Raw genomic sequence first — 22,471 nt, forward strand, 5'->3', positions numbered from 1 at the left:
TGCCTAGAATCAAGCTGCTTATGACTTTATCTTCCCTCCTCCGTGTTCAGGAAAAGTAGGTTCTTGGTCTGTAGGTTGTAGTAATAAAAAACAGTGATGCCTTTTTGAATCCAGTGGCTCATTACTTTAGTCATCAATTAATTTACATATATGCCAGGCATTGTTCTAGATACTAGATATACAGCTGTTAACAAAACAAAGAACCTGTCCTCCTGGGCCTTGTAGCTTTCTGGGGGATAGCAGATTATTAACAAATAAACAAATAAATATGTAATATTGTGACAGTGTGAGAAGTGCTATGAAGAGAAAGAAAGCTAAGTAAAGGGGTGGAAAATGATGAAGGGTAATGGCGGATATAGGCTGCTATCTTTTAGGGTAGTCAGCGAAGATCTTTCTGGTATTTTTTAAGTAAAAACCTGAATGAAGTGAGTAACAAATCATGAGCCTATCTAAAGAAAGAACATTCTGGCAGAATAAACAGCCTTGAAGTGATAGTGTGCTTGTCATATTTGAGGTTAATAAGGAGACCAATGTGTATGGAACAGAATGGATGAGGAAGAGGGTGGTGGGAGATGTGGTTTAAGAACAGCCAGGGCCCCCTGTGCTGACAGCTCAGAGCCCGGAGCCTGTTTCAGATTCTGTGTCTCCCTCTCTCTGACCCTCCCCCATTCATGCTCTGTCTCTCTCTGTCTCAAAAATGAAATAAACATTAAAAAAAAAATTAAAAAAAAAAAAAAAGAACAGCCAGGGCCCAATCAGAGCTCTGGATTTTATTCTAAATATGGCGGGGTTTTGAGCAAAAGAGTGAAGATTTTAAGCAAAAAGTGAGATGATCAGATTTACATTCTAATAGAATCCATCTTCCTGCTGAATGAAGAAAACATTATGGTGGAATAAGGGTGGATGCAGAGAGACCAAAGAGAGGGCAGTGGTAGAGAATCCAAGAAGTGTTCAGATTCAGGAAATGTTTTGAAGGTAGAGCAGATAAGGATTGCCAATGGATTCAATATGGGATGTTTAGTTTGAACCAAAAGTTTCTGGGTTTTCATTTAGGCAGCTAATTGAATGGAGGTGCCATTTACCAAGATGAGGATAATGTTTAGGAGAGGAAATCAAGACTCTTGTTTGAACCTTGTGAGAGACCGTTTGACTTCCAAGTTCTTGGGGGAGAATAGGCCTCTAGTAGATGCCAGAATGTTAACATTTTATAGGAGCATGTCTGCATGAAGGTAAGGAAGCAGAGAAATAGAAGGAATAAAGTTCCTTCTGAGTAATCCTTCTGATATTCAAGTGACGAAAAAGTAGTCATTTGAGTTTGTCTTATACACACTACGATTTCAGGGAAAGCAGTCTCTCTCTTCCAAAAAAAATATCCCAATTAATATTGTCTCAAAATTTCTGAATTTAAATCCAAGTAATTTATTCCACAATTAGAAATAGCTTAAAATGCAAATAGCTTGAGAGACAATTCATTGTTTATGGGTTTTTATCAAATTATAACAGAGCAGATAAAGGTCCTAAGTGTTAAAAAGGGAGAGAAGATATCATTGTCAAGAGAGAAAGATGTAGGGGCTCCTGGGTGGCTCAGTCGGTTAAGCATTCGACTTCAGCTCAGGTCATGATCTCATGGTTCGTGGGTTTGGGCCCTGCTTTGGGCTCTGTGCTGACAGCTCAGAGCCTGGAGCCAGCTTCAGGTTCTGTGTCTCCCTCTTTCTCTGCCCCTCCCCCACTTGCGCTATCACTCTCAAAAATAAACATTAAAAAAAAAGATATAAATCAAAGATTTCACAATCTTGCTAAGGACTGTCCTCTTCATCATAATTTCTAAGTGAAAAATGGAGAAAGTGTTCAGATCTTGAAGGATTTACTTAAATTTAATTTTTAAAAAAATGTTCAGTTTTTGAGAGAGACAGAGCATGAGCAGGGGAGGGGCAAGGAGAGACGGAGACACAGCATCTGAAGCAGGCTCCAGGCCCTGAGTAATTAGCTCAGAGCCTGATGTGGGGCTCAAGCCCATGAATGCGAGATTGTGACCTGAGCCGAAGTCGGACGCTCAACCTATTGAGCCACCCAGGCGCCCCTTTTACTTAAGTTTATACTTAAGTGGAGAGTATTCATTTAAATTCTTTCTCTTCCCTAACTTTTAGCCATTTTTCTACCTTTTAACCCTTTATCTCTTCCCCAAAATGTTTTTCAACTGAAAGGCTTGTGGCATGATAAACACTTGTCACCTCTTTTCTAGGGCCAGCGCTCAAACAGGTGGCTCTGGAGAGGCTACTTTATTGCGCAATTACTCTTCCATGTTGCACAGTCATTTCTACCAACAGTGTCCTAGGGGCGGGGTACCACATCTAACACCAGAAAGGAGTTAAGGCAGCTTTCACATTATTTTTTTTTTTGCTGATTATCAGAGTGACACATGGTTACTGACAAAATTTTTAACAAAGTTTTAAAAAAAATAACGGAAGTTTAAAATCCCTATTAGCTAGAGGCAACTCCAACAACATCTTGGCATATTGCCTTCTTTTATTCATTTTGTTTTCCCATAATTGAGCTCTTTATTGTACCTGCAACTTTGCATCATGGTGTATTTACTTAACATTATGGCATATGTATTTGTCTACGTCATTGCATTTTTAGGGCTACATACTCATCTATAGTATAGCTGCATCAGGATTTACTCAAGGCAGTTTCTGATTATAATTACAAATAACGGGTAATAAACAGTCTGTGCATAAAGCTTTGTCCTTCTTTTGAATGATTTACTAAAAAAGCAATTGGTGAATTAAAGGGTATATATATTTTTAAAAGCTTCTGATATACATCGCTACACTGATTTCCAGAAAGGTTGTAATCAAATTATTTTTGGGTGAAGGGGGTGTGTGTGGAGAGGGAGAACTACTGAAACTATTGGATTTGTTAGAAAATACTTGACAGGGGCGCCTGGGTGGCGCAGTCGGTTAAGCGTCCGACTTCAGCCAGGTCACGATCTCGCGGTCCGTGAGTTCGAGCCCCGCGTCAGGCTCTGGGCCGATGGCTCGGAGCCTGGAGCCTGTTTCCGATTCTGTGTCTCCCTCTCTCTCTGCCCCTCCCCCGTTCATGCTCTGTCTCTCTCTGTCCCAAAAATAAATAAAAAACGTTGAAAAAAGATTAAAAAAAAAAAAAAAAAAAGAAAATACTTGACAGTAATTCTTTTGTGAAAACAAATAATAATGCCTTTTATTTTGAATACACAGAAGAGAAATGGCTGTGTATTATTGTATACTATTACTTGCTCTGTTTCATAGTGATAACATAGTACTAACTTAATATGAGATAAGTGTTCCGAGTTTGAAGAGTAGCAGATATGTTTGTGCAGTGAAAATCAGGAAAGTCTAATGGAGGTTGGATGACCTCTGGATACTGAGACAACGGGGTGATAGAGAGGAGGGGTCAGAGAAGGCATTTCCAGGAAGGGGGTAGAGTAGGAAGGAAGTCAGAATGCTTCTGGAGCAGGAGGAGCTGTAGGAGGACAGCACAGCAGCATGCAGTCTGCCCTTCCTTACACAGGAATGAAGCAGAGCTGGTAGGAGGCAGCATAGAAGGGAACTCTTTGGCAACTGGGGTGATGTTGATGACCTTCGGGTCAACTAGAGATTTCAGGGTAAATTTCTATAACATGGTGGTTAGGAATAATAACAGCTCCAGGTGGCCCTGGCCGTCTCCTAGACAAGTTCGTTTTCCTGAAAATAACAGAGTAGATACTCCTTGGACGCTGTGTTTCTGAACTATCACAGAAAGAATATACCACAATTAATTGATGAGTGATTGAATAGATGTACAGATGGAAGACAGGATGGCTGGAGGGATGGTTGGATGACACATTTGCTATCCATCTAATAACTCACAATATTTATTCAAATGGTCATGTATTGAATATCAGCTCTATGCCAATCACTCTATGAAGTATTCTTCTATTATAACTGCTCTTTAGACTTTTTAAGTTTCCTTCATTTTAGTTTTTCTAGAAAAAAGACCCACATTCTCAGTTAGTCGGAAGGGGAAGGACTGAGAGAAGGAGACTCTTATATCTGTTTCCCTTTCTCTCTCCAGCAGAAAGTTTACCCAAAGATATTTTTCCTCCTGCGTTTTCAAAAGCAAATGTCACTTCCTCACTTTAAAACTTTAAATGCCTCTCTGTGCCTGTCCTATGACATAAAGTCCAGATTACATGACCTGGTCCTTTACATTGTTTTCACAGTCTGATATGCCATGATTTTGCCTTCCACTTGTTCTGTGTGTGTCTGAACAGTTTTTATTGCAAAATATATATAACAAAAATGCTCATTTTTAAAATGTATAACAAAAAATTTTAAGCATGCAATTCAGTGGCATTGACAGCATTCACAATGCTATCACCACTATATATTTTTACCACTATTGATTAATAAAACTTTTTCATCACTCCGAATGAAATTCTATAACCATTATACTGTAAGTTCTCATTTCCCCAACCCCTGATAGCCAATAATCTACAGTCTAGCTCTATGAATTTGCTTATTCTAGATATTTCAGGTTAAGTTAAATCTTATATTTGTCTTCTGTGTCTGGCTCATTTCACTTAGCATAATGTTTTCAAGATTTATCCATGTTGTAGTATGGATCAGCACTCATTCTTTTTTATGGCTGAATAATATACTGTCATTTGTGTATACCCCATGTTGTTGATATATCTATCTATTGTGGGACACTGGGTTGTTTCCATCTCTGGGCTTTTCTGAACAATGCTACAGTGGACACCAGTGTACAAGGATGTGTTTCAGTGCCTGTTTTCCATTTTTTTGTGTATTGCCTAGGTGCACAAATGCTGGGTCATATGGTTGCAATTTTCCTTTCCTTTCCTTTCCTTTCCTTTCCTTTCCTTTCCTTTCCTCTCCTCTCCTCTCCTCTCCTCTCCTCTCCTCTCCTCTCCTCTCCTCTCCTCTCCTCTCCTCTCCTCTCCTTTTGTGTTTATTTATTTTTGAGAGAGAGACAGAGACAGAATGTGAGCCAGGGAGGGTCAGAGAGAGAGGGAGACACAGAATCCAAAGCAGGCTCCAGGCTCTGAGCTGTCAGCACAAAGCCTGATGCGGGGCTAGAACTCACGAACTGGGAGATCATGACCTGAGCCGAAGCTGGACTTCCAACTGACTGAGCCACCCAGGTGCCCCATATGGTTGACAATTCTTACAGCAGTTCTTACAAAGTACTACATACATCTGAGGAAAAGCCCCTCTTGGAAAGGGGCTGTCTTAAAGTATTAAAATCTTACATAAAATTGTCAACACCACACAATATGTCTGGGCCGTGAGGAGAAAGGAAAGGAGAAGATAGAAGTCATAAACTGATGTGTCAGAAATGATCAATTTGGGAAACTGAATTTATCAACACTATTAAAGGGCTCAATTATTTTGTTGGGATGAGCACTGGGTGTTGTATGTAAGTGATGAATCATGGGAATCTATTCCCAAATCAAGAGCACACTGTATTCACTATATGTAAGCTAACTTGACAATACGTTAGATTTTAAAAAAAGGGCCCAAATATTTTACATAGTGATTCCAAATATTAATTTTGACTATAAAGTATCAAGTTTATTTCATTTTGTATGGTTTCATGATTTTTAATGGAAGGTGTTTTTTGTATTGTGGGTCCATTAGTAAGTCATGAAATCAATTTGTTTGCTATGATCAGCATTTTAAAAAAGAAAATATAATTGCATAGAAAATACAAGAATGCATTATACCTAGGTAAACTAAATATTATTTTGTGAAATTTTTGTTTCAGTTACATGTGTGTACCATAATATATATTTCTTATTGTGGGATGTGACCAGAAAAAAAAAAATAGTTTGAAGTCACTAGTATGGTGGAAAAGTCTTCGGAATTAGCCAGGCCTCAGTTCGAATCTGAGCTCTGGGTGACTTTTGCAAGTTATTTACCTAACTTCTGTGGATCAATCCCCTCATCAAAAAAGGGAGAGTAAATAATATCTCCTTCTGTTTGGTGTGTATGTGTGAAAAGATTAGAGATTCCTTAAGTAGAATGCCTAAAATATTGTTAATGATACAAATATATAATTGCTTCCAAGCGTCCCCAAAATAATGCACTCCATGTAAAAACACTTCATTCACCTTAGGAGGAGGAAGAGGATCTGAGGATGTGTGTTATTGATGACTACATCTGTTTGTTATATCTGTAGTCTAAAATTACATTGCTCAGTCTTTTTCTCCAATTTGATTTAGTAAGGAGACTTGAGTTCTTTCCCCTTCCTATTCTCACGTTGTACTTACCTATATTATGGACTTTTGGCACTTAATTATACATTTGTCATATTTTCTAATCATTTCATAGTTCAGCTAGTGTTAGAAACTTTCACATCTCTTCTAGTGCTTAAAACAGTGCTGGGCACATTACAGAGTGAAGGATGAGAATCTATTAAATGTGGCCCATAGCACACCTTTTGCAAAGTATCACTTGTATAAGGGGAAGCAGATGAAATCCTGATTCTGCCAGTATTTCTCACTCAATCTACTCCATGCTAAACAGGTCAGTTAGGCACTAAGTCATGTCTCTGGGTAGTACAAGTGGAAGGTGTGAACAGAGAAACCACTTTATCTGAGGACAGTCGAAAATTAGATCCTACTTTCCCCTCCTCACTCCTTTTCCCATCGGGGAGGGGACATTTATAAGCCCTGAGGACCAGGGTCCAGAAACCGGCTGGCGTCCTGAGCTCCAGAGGCTTGCCAGCACGCACGATCTCCCGCACTGAGAGCCCTTCTTCCCAGATGAATTCTCATAGTATCACAGACGCGCGCAGTGTCGATCGATACTGGATGGCAGACGTGCTCCCGCCGTCAAGTGTAGGCACAGGGCGGTGGATTTAGCCGGCCTGCCGCTCGGTCGCAGCTTCTCATCAGCTCAATAAGGGCAGAGGACGTTAACCCGTTCCCCGGCGGACACCCACTCGGTTGCCTCCCGACACCCGCTGTCCGCAGCCCCTTCCCCTCGACTTCCCCCCACTCGGCCTCCCTCAGACTCCCACGCGTGTCGGGGGTGGGGTGCAGCAGGGGCCCGGCCCGAAAGGAGGGCGCCCATCGGTTGCCTCTCCGCCCGGCTCCCTGGACGGTCCTTGGAGGCAGCTGAGGCAGGGAGTACCGAGCTTCTTCACACTCCGGACCTTACCTTTTTATATCTTCTTCCGCTGGTGGGCGGCAGGGGGAGGCGGCAGCCCCGAAGCCAGCTGCTGGGGCCGCGCTGGAGGCCGCTGCGTGGTGGGGTGGGGGCACGCGCCGCAGCCAGCCTCTTGGACCCCTGAGAGCCCAGCCAGGCGAAAACCCCGCCCCTGGCGCCCGCTCCCACTCCTGATTGGCCGGCCCAGCCTGAAGGCTACCGGTGGTCCCCCGGCCCGAATCTCAGCTATAAAGGCAGCCCACGCATGACGGCTGTGGCGAAGCTCGGGTAGCTGCGGTGCTCGTCCGCTTTCAGCCCCCGCGGCGCCCCCTTTACTCCTTGCCCCCAGAGCGCTCCCGACTCCACCATGCCGAGGGGCTTCCTGGTAAAGCGAACTAAACGGACAGGGGGCTCCTACCGAGTGCGCCTAGCTGAGCGGATCTTCCCACTGCTGGGGCCCCAGGGGGCGCCGCCCTTCCCCGAGGAGGCTTCCAGTGCTCCCCAGCCAGGTGCGGAGCAGGTGGCACCCCCCACCCTGGAGGAGGAGGCGGCAGCCCGCGAGCTGTCGGGGTCGTCCTGTCAGGCGGCTAGGGTGAGCCCAGGGGAGGGCGGGCAGGAAGGTGCTGCGGAGTGGAGGGCGGATGGCAGGGAGGGCCCCGGGCCCAGCCCCAGTCCCACCAAGCCGGCGGGCGTGGAGCTGCGCCGGGCATTCCTGGAGCGCTGCCTCAGCTCACCCGTCTCTGCAGAGTCCTTCCCCGGGGGTGCCGCCACGGTGGCTGCTTTCTCCAGCTCGGCGGCGCCAGCAGCTGCACCGACCTCCGGGGAGCAGTTCCTGCTGCCGCTCCGGGCACCATTCCCAGAGCCAGAGTTCCATCCAGACCCTCCTCCCCTCTCGGTCACCCTGCAAGGCCTAAAGCGGGCCGCTGGCAACGAGCGCCGTGCCAAGGCACCTCCGGGCTGCGCGTCTGGACCCGCGGCCGCCGGAGTCAAGAAGCCAAAGGCCATGAGGAAGTTGAGCTTCGCAGATGAAGTGACCACGTCCCCTGTTCTGGGCCTGAAGATCAAGGAGGAGGAGCCCGGAGCACCGTCCAGGGGCCTGGGGGGCAGCCGCACGCCACTGGGGGAGTTTATCTGCCAGCTATGCAAGGAGCAGTACGCGGACCCCTTCGCTCTGGCTCAGCACCGCTGCTCCCGCATCGTACGCGTCGAATACCGCTGCCCTGAGTGCGACAAGGTCTTCAGCTGCCCTGCGAACCTCGCCTCCCATCGCCGTTGGCACAAGCCCCGTCCCGCAGCGGCAAATGCTGCCACAGTCTCTTCAGCCGACGGGAAGCCACCTCCTTCCTCAGCCTCCCCAGACTCTGGGGCTGTTGCATCTTTCTTGGCGGAGGGGAAGGAGAACAGCCGGGCAGAGCAAACGGCGGATCAGCACCTGCAGGCGAGGGACAGCTCCAGGGCAGAGCAGCACCAGGACAGCGCCCCACACCCGAGCCTCCAGGTGTCCCACCCCGAGCCACCGCTGCCTCAGGTCCCCTATACGGAGGGGATGTTGGGGCGCCGGGTGCCTGGGCCAGGCAGTGCCAGTGGTGTCGGGGGAACCGAGATCTTCATGTGCCCATATTGCCACAAAAAGTTCCGTCGCCAAGCCTATCTGCGCAAGCACCTAGGCACTCACGAGGCAGGCTCTGCTCGTGCACTTGCCCCGGGCTTTGGCTCTGAACACGGTGCCCCGCTCGCCTTCGCTTGCCCGCTGTGCGGGGCCCACTTCCCTTCCGCAGACATCAGGGACAAGCACCGGTTGTGGCACGCGGTCCGCGAGGAGCTGCTCCTGCCTGCTCTGGCTGGGGCCCCCCCTGAAGCTCCAAGCCCAGGCGGGGCATCCGACGGGAGTGCTCAGCAAATTTTCTCGTGCAAACACTGCCCTTCCACTTTTTTTAGCTCCCCGGGGCTGACCCGGCACATAAATAAGTGCCACCCCTCAGAAAGTCGGCAGGTACTGCTGCTGCAGATGCCGTTGCGGCCTGGCTGTTGAGGACAGAGATGAGGAAGATTATGCGGTTGGCTTTGGAGGAAACAGAGCAAGGGAATTTCTGTGGGGATTTCTTGAATTTGCAAGTTTACCCTCTTTGCTGCCTATATTTTCTCTCCTAAAACTCCCAGTAGTCAATGTTCCGCCAGAGAAGCGGACAGCGAAATGTAATATCCCTCTCTAGAGCAGGTATGTATATGATATAAACATTCGCGGTCAAGGACTGTCACTTTAAAAGTCTTCTCTCTTACCCCACGAAAATAGGATTTCCCCCCTCATTCTGGAGACCCTAACGAATCCTATATGACTTGTAATTCCTATGGAAAGTCGTAGTGAATACGTGCATGTCTCAATATCTGCAAATGATTCTAACTACCAAAAATGGTAGTCTTTTTTTTTTTTTTTCTTGCCATTGCAGGCGCCTATGTAGTTTCTGTCTCAATAGGGTCAGATTTCTTGCATTGTATATTCTGTGAATTAAAAGTTATGTGATTGGTGCCAAACGTACAGGGGGTTGGGGAAAGACTCAAGACCTCTGCCTGTGGGCAGGAAATGTAAGGGGATGTTTGCGCTTTGGGGGATATGGTGATCTCCCTGTAAACGTTCTCTTTCTCAAGTATTAGTAGTCCATTCTTAAGTTAGTGTTTGGAGGTGGAGAGGGTGCTACTTTACTTGGAGGGGGTTGAGATACCCCCAAATTCTCACCTTTAGCTTTTTTGTGTGTTTTCAGGAAGAGATACTTTAACAGATTTTTTTTTTTTTTTTTGGAAATATAAAACTCATTTCTGGAAGTTTGACTGTTTTAGTAGGGTTTCATCCAAATTGTTTAATCCTTCTGTTGTAAATCTTATACAGTGTTATATATGAAACTATGTTCAGCTTAAGGAAGATGTTAATACCTATCTATCTATAATCCACTATGGAACTGAATGACTTTTCATTCAATATTCATTTTTCAGCAGCAATCTGTTTCTGAAATTTCTTTTTGTAAACCATATTCAGTGCACACTCTGTACCCATGCTCTCATAGCCAGAGTTTGGGACACTGGCTAAGTATTGCTCGACAGATAGCCCATATTTGTAAGATGCTTACCACCAAATAAATGTACATAGCTGGTGCTTTCTTGTGTTCTGTGTTTGTCCTGAGAATCTCATTGAACACAGCCTATTTTTCAAAGCCACATTTCTTATCTCCCCAAAGCTAGTATCCTACTTTAGATTCTTAGTGACCCATTTAGACAGAATACAGACAGGAGAAATTATATTTTATAAATGCATATAATGGTGCAGAAATGCAATGGAAAAATTTCCTTTGAAGTATGGCTTGCACAGACTAAGCTCCAAAAGGCTTTAAATCTAAAGATACTTTACCACCTAAAAATGTCAACAGAAAATATATTTTAAGTATTTTTTCTTTAAAAAAGCTGGTAGTTTTATCCAAAGATGAAAAAAATGTTAACCATGCTAATTAACTTCACTGTTTCCAAGTCGGCATTTTCACTCCATTTTGTTATATTTCATCCATTAGCTGTTCATTATTAAAAAATGAAAGCACCATAGAAATGTGTAAGCAGTTACCTCGACTTTCCTTTCTGTAATTCTTTGCCTTGGTTGTGGGAAACTATCTATACTGTTTAACCTTGTTCCCAGGGACTCGTTTATCTTCTACATAAGCTTTCATAGGAATTTTGTCTTCCACAGTTTCCTAGGAATCCATTTTTATTTACAAGAAAACAAAAACTTAAGTGCATAGGAACTCTGAAAGGTTATTTAGAAACTGTCTGCAGAAAGCTTTTTTTCTCCCCTGAATGTGTATTACCAAACAAAATGAAATTTAAAAATCAAAGAAGCAGAAGGCTAAGCTTAATTGATGCTTTAACCAAGTGTATTGGGTTAAATTTCTGGCCAGCCCTTACAAAGGTATAAAATTGCCTGCATTTTTAACGACTATGGTAGAATCTCTGAGAAATAACTTGGGGTGTATCCTAACTAGAGAACTTGGAATTCATTTTTCATGATTTGCTAAGATAACCTAGGTTTATGCTTTACATCTCTCCATTAATCACATAGTTCTACTTATTAAGTCTGAAAATATATTAAAGACAAATAGATGAGAAATATAAAAGACAAATCAATGCTCATAGACATTGTGATAAGAATATTTTTATTGTATTATTAAATACCGTATCTTTTTCTTTCACTGTTACAAATTTGTAGATACTACATGAATGATGATACATAATTTATATTTTATAGTTTGCCGGTATGATGTATTTACACATGCAGTTAGTACTGATGTCATGCTACATTTCCTTAGGAGATGCCCGTTCAAAACAAAATATGAACAAAATGTGAGCAGCTTATTTATTGTAGGAAAGTATTTCTGGGGGGGGGGGGGGGTGGAATGTATACCAGCTTGCACCAGCAAGTTCAGTATTAATATAATATTTAACTTAGACTCCTGGGTCATGTTCCCTTTTTAAATACACATAATTTAAGCAACACATTTATATCAGAAAAGTTTTTTCTTTTCTTTTTTTCTCCCCATCCCCCCATTACCCTCTTTCTGGTACTTAGGAAAGAACATCGATACACCAGGATCCATCAGCCAATAATACAGGGCCACAATCTCAAAATAAAAATGGCATTTAACAGTGATACCATTTAAAAAGCAAAACATTAGAAAAATGTTTGGAAGCTAAACATAAATCAAAGTTCAGCACAGTGATTTTTCTTGTTATTAGATATATCATGGCATCACCTGCACAGCCAAGAAATGAGGCATTGCTTTGGGAAGAAAAAGTTAATGCTAAAATTATGTTAGTGGGAATTTGGAATACTAAACAACCATTTATTTTAAGTATTTTCATAACATAAATAATCCATACACATCCTGTGTATTAAGATTTGCAACTTTTGCTATAACTTTACAAATGCTTAAATTTAAAAATTTACATTTGTAAAAAACAATCATATATTTACTGAGCCATAAAGTTGCAATGGGGCACGATAAATAAAATAATGAGACTATCTGTCCAATTATATTTTGGCTCAGAGTTAATCATGAAATTAAAAGTGAAACTGCTTAGACATAATTATCTAGGAAGGTAAAGGGTGTAGAATAAAACTCCACCCCCCAAAAATATGGCAGCTTAGAGTATTGGGGGGTGAAAACCAACTGAATAAACAACCCAAACCTATTAAGTTACAAATTACTTAAATCCAGTGTTTTTTTAAAAATAAATGTTCAGGAAGATACATGCAAGTTATGGCAAACACGAAGGCCTGAAAGGGTTAACACTATGTTCATGCTAAGGTGGCTACTGCTGATCACACTGCTGGGCTGCTTGTCTCCTTAGGATTTATTGGCTGAGCCAGAGGATCGACGCAGCTTCATGGACATGCGGCTTTTGCTAGTTCGAGGAGACATTGGAGAGGCCAGGTCAGCCCCGTCTACCTGCGTTGCTGTGGGAGTTTCACTGGATAGAATCTCTGGGTAGGAGCCTGTGGGAAATATTAAGAGCATTAGCACATGTCGTCTGGCCTCTCACCCCATAAGATATAATCTGCTACTCATCTGTAGCATGGATCCCAACCCTTAATGAGGTCTTTTGGGGGAAAAAGCAAGGCCAAAACTTGCCTTTTAGAACAGCCTACTAAGATTTTATTTAAAACCCAGTCATCTGGTGGCTCACGTAATTATATTAGCAAGAAAGCACCAATCACTGTTTCCAGAGCCAGGACTAACCAGAGAGCTCCTCAGGAAAAGCAATGGGAAGCAAAATCTTTGGGCCAGACAGGACAGGGATCCAAAGCATCATTAGCATGCAGGGAAGGGCTTAAGAAGCAGGTGAGAGAAGGACCAATTCCTATCTCTAAAGTACAGGGTATAACCAAGAAAAGGGTCTCCATTGCTCAAACTTGAAAACAACAGCACCGAATGGTTCTAAAAAGAAATTCAACACAATGAGACCATTATAGACACTGGGTATTTAAATATGCTTTTAGAAAGGGGCAAGATAAATTCCTAGGGGAAGGAGGAAGACAAGAACTCTTATCTGAAATTTAATAAAAGACAAGTTGACCCCTCAAAATGTCTTCCATTTAGAAGAGATAAGCAATGCTTTTGTTTTCCTTAACTTAAATTTTTGCAGTTACTCCATCCAGTCACAGCAAGTAAATAACCAGTAGGATGAACAAACATTAAAAGAAGGAAAAACAAATTCAAATTGGAAATTTTTTTGTGTTATTTATGAAGTAGTATCTTTACCTCTGCACCATATTTCTATGAATTATGATTCTCTAATATACAGCAATGCTATAGAACTTTGCACACTATAGGCCCTCAGATATTTTCTGAGTAAGAAATTACATTAAAAATAAAAGCCCTCCAAAAAAAAAAAAACAATCTGAAAATAGAACAAAAATTTAAAAATTCTGTATATTTTAAGACACTTTAATCCAGATTTTCTGGGCCTTATGTATGTGAACATTTTCTTTATGTATGTCACAAATACCTCACACAGGCTGCAGGCTTATTATACATTTCTTCACTCTGCAGGAAAACTTTTGGCATATTTGTTAGCCAAAGGAGCACCTCAGAGAAATTTCAAGCGTGGAAATAATCATACTAACGCTTCCATATAATGAAACATTTGTGCCTAAATTGAAGTTATGAATATTGAACAAAACTGTTCAATAAAGGGTACTGATCTCACAGAGATGTATTATTAAGAATCTATCTTGGTAGAATACTTCAGAGTGTTTTTAAGGTGAAACGTTACAATTATACTTCAGAACAAACATATTATCAGGGAAGAAATATTTTCTCACTACTTGGAATCTAGGTCCAATTGCCCTTCTTTTCAAAGTAATTTCTCCAACAATTCTTTGTTTTCTAACTGAAATGAGGTTGGCCTTCAAAACACAAGAAGGAAATATATTTCTGTTCACCTTTACTCTTCCTGAAGATCTGAATTGGTTCATACTGGACCCATACTGGAAAACCTAGAGGAGAATATGAATCCATGGCCCTTTTTAGGGAAGCACTGCAGATGGATGGCAGAAGGAAGGTGAAGAGCGGTAGCTCATGCTTTTCTGGTAATGCATATTATTCCCGGCCAATCATGAGAGGCCTTCCCATGGCTGTTTACCTTGAGATGGCCAATGTTTTCTAGCGGAGGTTTTGGGAGGAAGAGAACTATCACTGCATTTCTTTCTTTGTTGTGAATGAAGAAATGGAGTAGCGAGCAGAAGTGAGAAAACAAAAGAGAAGACAGATAACAGATATGAGAGACACTGCAGAATTTTACAGGTGTTAATTGAGGAGCAGAGAAGAGAGTAATCAAGTTTTATTATGAAATTGGGCATGCAATGCATTAGAGTGATGATGTTTAACAATGGACAATGCTTTGTAAATTCAAATGTTATACTTACCAACTAACAAGTTCAAATAGGAAAAAAAGAAAAGAAAAAAAGTCTATGAGAGATTCTGTAAACATCTACCTTTTAAAGTGCTCATTGTACTGGTGGCAGGTTGTCATAATCACTAAGTCATAAAATCTCTAGAGCTGTACTGTCCAAAGAGGTAGGCATAGACACACTAAAACTAAAAATTAACATTAAGTGAAAATAAACATGTGGGTCCTTGGTGTACTGGCCACATTTCAAGTGTTGAGCAACCATATCTGGTTAGTGGCAACCATAATGAACAGTGCAGATATAGGACATTTCTATCATTATAGAAAGTTTTACTGGAGAATACTGCTTTACAGTATGCCAAAACCAAAGGGTATTTTCCTCAAAAACAGCAATTTCTCCATGTCTCCCTTACTGCCTGCAGTGTGAAATCCCCCTTCAATAAACTGAGAGTCAAATCAGGCTTTTTAGCATGTGTGGTATATAGCTTATCAGTACCTCTTCAGTTTTGGCAAATGCTATTTGTGGTATATACTGGGCATACTCAAACTCTATAAATAATTTACAGTAGATCTCAATTTTAGATGTAAAGAATACAGTAATACGTACCCTTCATTTCACACCCTAGTCTGCCTAAGTATTGATTTCTATCACCTGAGTCATAAAGAATGTTGCTTTAATCATTTCTATTAATATATCCTTAAGTAAAAAGTATTTATGGGGTCCTATGTACTGTATCTCTAATATTCTTATAGTACTCACATACTCTGTCTTTATCTAGATGGTATAATTGATTTATACTTTGTACACTGATTATAATGAACACGGCTTTGGGGTCTATACGGATTACAAAAGGGAACTCAGTGGATTGTTATTTATCATGGCTTTGTACTGCTTGCTGACAGGTATGACCATTTAAAACCACTGAAGTTATAAAAAAAAATACTTTGAATTTGAAAGTAGATCCAATGAATACTGAACTAAGGGGCACTGTGATGTTTTAGGAAGAATATGGGGATGGGTTAGACAGGTTAAATGCCAAGTCTGGCAAGTTACTAGCTTTTGGGTCTTGGGTAAACTGATCTAGTTTTCTTTTTTTGTAAAATGGAGACAATACTAGTTATTTTGCAAAGTTGTGAGGGATGAATGACTGCATATGCAAAGATCTGGCACACAGCAGGTATACAGTAAGTGTAGCTATATAAATAATAAAGCTACTAAACAGATAAGAGTAAAATTTAACAGACTTTGAATCAGAACAGATGAGGACTGGAAGAGACAGAGATTAGAAATATTTTTGATGAAAATTACCACTTACAAAATATAACCATTGAAATGTGGAGGACACAACATACTGTTTAGTTTTGAAAAAATTAAAGAATTTACCCACTCTTATGTTGGTAGTCCCACAAAATATAACCTTACTTATTAAAGTTTTCAGATTACCCTAATAATCTTACTGCTTTAATATTGTTAAAGGAGTTGATTAGTGATTAAGATTAGCACGTATGCACTACCACTGGATGTCATAAAGGAAACAACACATTATTTATTTTTTTAAAGTAATCTCTATGCCCAACACGGGGCTTGAACTCACAACCCTGGTATCAGGAGTCATATGCCTTACCGAATGAGCCAGCCAGGCACCCCTAAAATTAAACAGTAGAGAAATACAGGCAAATAAAGTGGCTTAATTTTGAATGAAGATATAAAAAACTGCCATTACTGAAGATTTAGAACATGTCAGTCTAAAGTGTGTCATATTTTATCTCCTTACAGATGGAGAAACTGGGTTTAAGAGATTAATTTACTTGAGTCTATGTGGATAATAAATAACAGAACTAGGATTTAAATCCAGATCAGTCTAATTCCAAAGCCCATACTCCATACTTCTCCCATGGCAACTTTAATCTATTAAAAAAAAAAAAAAGATTTTTCAATGGGTGGAAAAGTAGAATCTTTAAAATGAGAATCTTTAACAATATCTAATTTGTAAATATGACAGGTTGTAGGGCAATTTCAACAGCAAGAAGTTACTGAAAATACTTAGATTACACAGGTAATTATAATAGTTAAGATCATGGACTATGAAGTCAGATTCTGGCTTTACCAAGTGTCAGGTGACTCTGGATAAACTCCCCCCACCCCTCAGGCCCCCAGAACTGCTGCAAAGATTAAATGAGAGAATGCACGTATAGTGCTTAGCACAGTGCCTGGCACTCAGTAATTGTTCAATTATTCTTTTATTATTTTCACTACAAAAATTATACATCGGAATGAATGTTCTATGTGGAAACTGAATTTAGTAATTATTGTCACAAAAGGTTAGTGGACTTTAAGACTAATATTATTTGCCTCTTGGTCAACAAGACATAAGCCAAATTTTCAAGTTCAAAATACATTTGACTGCTTACAACTTCAGGTTTAAAAACATAACAAATATATAGCTTATGTTCTGTGTTGAAGGAAACTGATTTTCCTACTGGCACTTATAAATAATAATAACATCTAGGATATGTATAAAATAACTATCCTCTGAGGAGCTCCAGTGTGTTCTTTCAGATCATTTCAAAGCCTGAAAAGGGGAGGAAAGTTTAAAATAACTTTTAAAGAGATAGATCTGACCATAATACTGTCCTATCTACATGTGGCAATACATATTTGTGAATTAAGAGCAAAACTGCAGTTAGAATGAAGATTAGATGTTACTCTAGGTATTCATTATCACTTTATCTCTTATTTTGATGGCATAGAAATATTTGAATTTTATTACAATTTTCACATTTATTTAAGTAGGAACCTATATGTAACCTAAAGGAACCTAAAAGTAATTCAACAAAGTGGTATGTGTATTAGATATATATTTATGTATGTCTATATATGCATAATAGAGACAAACACCAATCAACCTTCTAATATTTAGAGTACTAAAACTGCTAATTTGTAGAAAAACAATAAATCCAAAGAGAGGTATCTACTCAATTTAAGTAACAGAGTATTAGGTGTAACTGAAGATAGACTACACAATAAGCATTCAAAAATATTTATGGCTGATGACAGTAAAAAAATAGTGGAACAATTATGGGTGTATTTTTAATGCTGACATTAAGAAAGACAATTAATATTTACTGTGTACTTTCAGCAAAACAGGATCCTGTTTCTTGTTGCTGGCATCCTAGAATTTGTTTTATTAAAGAAAAAAAAAAGACTTGATTTGAAAAGACAGTGTGATGTTAGGGAAAAATACTTAGATTTTTGGACCACCAATGTAACCTGGCCAAGAAAAGAAGTAATTTCATTTTAAAATTCATTTTAAACTTTAAAGTTGAGAGTCAGAGGAGAGAGATTCATGAACATAAAGTTAAAAAAGGAGGCCACTGTAAAACTTTTGATATTTTCCACACACATGCCTGACAAAGATAAAGGGATTTTTTCCTATAATTTTTTTTAAAAATAAAGGACAAGAAAAATCTAATAATGGGTAATGTAGTTATGGGAGATCAACAAAAGTGTGACATCACAATATCTCCTTCAATGACCTTAGGGATAAAAATAATTTCCCTTAAGTATCAGTCTACTGTCACAGAGTCCCTTTTGAGAAAATACAGTTATGAAATTTATGGATCAACTATGACACACCAAAAATGTTTTTCATACTAATTTAAATAACACTAAAAATTGTATCTTTTTTGGATTTCAATGTCAAACAGTTGATACATTAGTGTTAACCAGAAAGCAGGTTTTAGAGAATCTTGAACCAAGTAAATTTAAAAAATAGTGGTTTTCTACACTATTCCACTGAATAGAATTATAGGATTGGTTAGAAAGAACAGATTATATTCTTTATATGATTGTCATACTGGCACTTCTTTAAAACTTGATTTCAAATGATTGTATTTGTTATCAGTTAGCATTATTTTATATACATGGGTTACGCATAGGATATCTAAAGTTGATTCTCAATTACAATTTCGAATGCATTTCTTCAGTGTGACAATTGAATTTTATCATTATGCTTAAAAGTAAAAATCTAAAAAACTTCACACTATTATGTAAAAGTCAGGTCCCATTACAAAATCCTATAGAATTATAGGATTGGTTAGAAAGAACAGATTATATTCTTTATATGATTGTCATACTGGCACTTCTTTAAAACTTGATTTCAAATGATTGTATTTGTTATCAATTAGCATTATTTTATATACATGGGTTACGCATAAGATATCTAAAGTTGATTCTCAATTACAATTTCGAATGCATTTCTTCAGTGTGACAATTGAATTTTATCATTATGCTTAAAAGTAAAAATCTAAAAAACTTCACACTATTATGTAAAAGTCAGGTCCCTATTGCTATTATGTGGTTATTTCATTTCTTTTTTCTCTCACTTTGACTTATAGGGAGTACTTTAAAGGGAGTTCTACATGTATGGGGTGGTTTATGATAAAAATTTGGGATGACTGGAAGAAAAAGATAATCATTCTTCAGATATCATAATGGTTTTGCTACTATAGAAAAGAGCAAATATTCCAATTTTATACTATTGTGTTGAATTGAGAACCACTAGCTAAAAATTTTTATCTTTCCCAAGTATTAAAAAGTCTGCAAAAAAAAAAAAATGTATTCAGTACTACTGGAACAAGTCATTTACAGATAACAACACCCTTTTAAAAATTAGACTGCATGCTTTTATAATGGTTCCTGAGGGCAAAAACAACTTTAAAAAATTAACTGAAAATACTCTGTAGCATAGTAAATACTTTGTAGCATAGTATTAAGTTTATGTTAAAATACACATCTTCATTACTATTGATATAACTAAGTTTAAAAATATTTTTTTTAATGTTTATTTTTGACAGAGAGAGAGAGAGAGAGAGAGAGAGAGACAGAGCACGAACGGGGTAGGGGCAGAGAGAGATGGAAACAGAATCTGAAGCAGGCTCCAGGCTCTGAGCTGTCAGCACAGAGCCCAATGCGGGGTTTGAACTCATGAACCGTGAGATAATGACCTTAGCCGGAGTCAGACACTTAACTGACTGAGCTACCCAGGCGCGCCACTAAGTTTTAATAAAGTAGTAAAATACATTAAAAAATGAAGCCAACAGAACCTTGACTTGGTTACTATGCCTCAGAAAGTGAGACTACTGCTTCCCACATTATGTAACTGGCCAAATGCACAATATGAGAACATTAAGAAGAATATGAAGGACTCCAGTTGGTAAAAAAACTACAATATGAAAACTGATGGCTTTTATAAATTTAAGGGGGAAAGTTAGTCTGAATATAGTCCTATTAATATTTTTCAGTTGTGAAACTTATGATTCAACTATGTGATACATGAAAGTGTTATTCATATCTATTTTAATAATGTAGCTCAGTATTTTTCAGATATTCTCTATTACTAAACAATGAAATTTCCAGTTATATTTAACTAGTTTTTATTTTGTTCATTAATTTACTTTTAATATCTTTCTTTTACCATCATTCTTCATTCCAAACCAAGTAATTTTAGACAGTGTCAATCCACTGAACTGAATCTTAAGATCTCTTTCTCTTTCAAAAGATTCAACCTAGTCTATATAATTTTCTTCTTTGATAGTGTTTTATATTAATTTTGAAAAGGCTCTAAGTTTTTTGGTAATATTATTTTTATAATGGCAAATTACATGATGACAGGAATGGAAAGTTTAATTTTAGCAACTAAATCTCAATTGAGATTTAGTCTTTTTTTTTTCCCCCAAATAAATTAGCCCAGAAAAGGACTACTATGCCTTTTAAACTTATTTAATATAAAGAACATTTATATATCATAATAAGAATTTGAAGGCTTCTTGGGATGAACTTCAACTATATTGTATTCTTTTTTCCTGTTCCCTTGAACACCATTCAAATAGTCATCTTTGTATTTCAGGTGCCCAGTACAGTGCAAAGCACACCACAGAATAACTATCTGATGAATTAAGATATTCAATAACAATGCAAAACATTACAAAATACAAAGACACACCATTTCATCAGCTCAGTAGTATTTTTTTCATGCTGAGAAACAAAAAAGGTCAATACAACAAGGTGTAACTAATTTCAACCAAGGGGGTGGTTCTATTATTAGTTATTTTTATCCCAGAACCAGTGTTAGTGTTTCATGCAGACCTGGGTTAGTAAGTATAATTCTGGAAGAAATTTAGTGACAATTTCTGAAATGTTTAGTATGAATGAGGGCAGTGTTAAGTTTGCTTAATGTTTGAGTTACAAGCTTAGCACTTGCTAATTTTTTAAAAAGGAAATGGGGGAAGAACAAAGGGTGTTTTGGTTGACACTTTGTCTTACCTTCAGATAAACAGAACTGATATTTAATGATCTAAAGAGGGAAAATAAAATAAATGAAACAATCATAAGGAGTGCAAAGTATTACAGAATAGGAAGGCCATGAGTCATTTATTTTCTTAATGATTTTTTTCAAAATTAGTTAACTGTAAAAATGCAGTACCCTCTTATAATCTTTAAATATTATAAAATAATTTACTGTACCAAGTACTTCTAAACCTAGACAATTATTTAACTTTATTTGTAAAATTAGAGATAAGGCAATATTCCTGGCCATAAAATTTGATCCTCTAAAGTTGAGAGAATGTGTACTCAACTTGTATTTCTTTTGCAGATACTTCAGTAATGATCCCATGAAACACAACAGTCACTGTCCAGTAGCTCAGATAAAATGTGGTGCATGTACTTTTATGAAGATTGTTGACTTTTAATGGAACTGCATTTAGGTCAAAAAAAGTATACATTAAATTTATAGGCCAAATTCAAACATTAAATAATGAAAATGTTTCAATGATGAAATTTATTTAAGTAAGTTTTCTATTTTAAGAGTTTAGAACAAAAGGGTATTGCATTTCAAGTTCCATTAATGACAAGTAACTAAAACTTGCTTTTAATCTTACCGGCATCAGATGGTAAATGATGGTAGGGAGCTGGAGAAAAAACCTGTGCTGCAAAATCTTCAAATGTTGTTGGTTCTAAATGATGCTGGACAATTGTTTGCAGGTATCGTGCTCTCTCCTCATAGCTGATTTCCTTCAGTTAAGGATGTACTTAAATGCAGCTTACATTGGAAAAGAACAGATCTTATCAAAAAGGACTGCTATGATTGCTAAGCCATTACTTCTTAATTATTCACTATTCTTGCATACCACTTAAAAGTATGGCTTTTTAAAGAGTAAAAAATACAGTTTTTAACATAAGTTTACTCTTCAGGATACCATATAAATGGCAGCTTAACCTAGAGACATTTATTAGGAAAGAATTATACTACCACTAAACTGTTGGAAGAATGAAGGGAACCATGTACTTGAGAAAGGATTCAACTGCTATCAGGTCAGCCTCGGCTCATTTTATCTTGTTAAATCGGCTTCAATCTACAGATTTGCTCTGAAAAGCCACACAATAAATATTAGAATCCTGTTTAAAATACTGTCTGAAATTCTCTATTTTTCATTTGTAAAGACTTATTGTGAGAAATTCCTGCATATCTTCTTCTTTTTCTAAAATCCCTATATTTTCCCAACAATTGTTCTCATTTTGAATGGAGGACTGTTGCTGTAATCCTCGAATAACTCCATGGGGTTAAGATAAATACATAGTTGAATCTGTATGTCAGGAAAAAATATCTAGTCAATTATAACACTGAAACAAGCAGGAATATTTGCAAAGAGTCCACGGGACTCCTAAATACTGTCTAACAAAGCATCTACAGGGCACTGACACTGACAGAAAAATACTGTACTTCCCTTTCACCACATTTTCTTCTCTGATATTGACAAGCAACCAGTAC

At 38.8% G+C, this 22,471-nt stretch overlaps 2 protein-coding genes across 7 annotated transcripts in view; one reads left to right on the forward strand and one right to left on the reverse strand.

The window, feature by feature from the left end:
• The first annotated feature begins 7,412 nt into the window (after window positions 1-7,412).
• INSM2 (INSM transcriptional repressor 2) lies at window positions 7,413-9,867 on the forward strand. The gene has a single exon (XM_058738831.1). It carries the CDS (start codon window positions 7,558-7,560, stop codon window positions 9,220-9,222), a length of 1,665 nt encoding a protein of 554 aa, XP_058594814.1. The 5' UTR covers window positions 7,413-7,557; the 3' UTR covers window positions 9,223-9,867.
• A 1,495-nt stretch (window positions 9,868-11,362) lies between these two features.
• The window catches only part of RALGAPA1 (Ral GTPase activating protein catalytic subunit alpha 1), a 280,983-nt gene continuing 269,874 nt past the window's right edge, over window positions 11,363-22,471 (reverse strand). For 5 of the 6 annotated variants that reach the window (XM_058738826.1, XM_058738825.1, XM_058738830.1 and 2 more), the window contains 2 exons: window positions 21,582-21,706; window positions 11,363-12,723 (listed from right to left, as the gene is read on the reverse strand). In XM_058738826.1, the coding sequence (XP_058594809.1) occupies window positions 12,575-12,723; window positions 21,582-21,706 (274 nt within the window). In that variant the 3' untranslated portion in view covers window positions 11,363-12,574. Of the gene's footprint in view, window positions 12,724-20,964; window positions 20,996-21,581; window positions 21,707-22,471 lie in introns of all 6 variants that reach the window. The other variant, XM_058738827.1, reaches the window with a different exon arrangement.

The sequence above is a fragment of the Neofelis nebulosa genome, chromosome 7 (genome assembly GCF_028018385.1).
Source record: "Neofelis nebulosa isolate mNeoNeb1 chromosome 7, mNeoNeb1.pri, whole genome shotgun sequence".
In the NCBI taxonomy this organism is placed as follows: domain Eukaryota; kingdom Metazoa; phylum Chordata; class Mammalia; order Carnivora; family Felidae; genus Neofelis; species Neofelis nebulosa.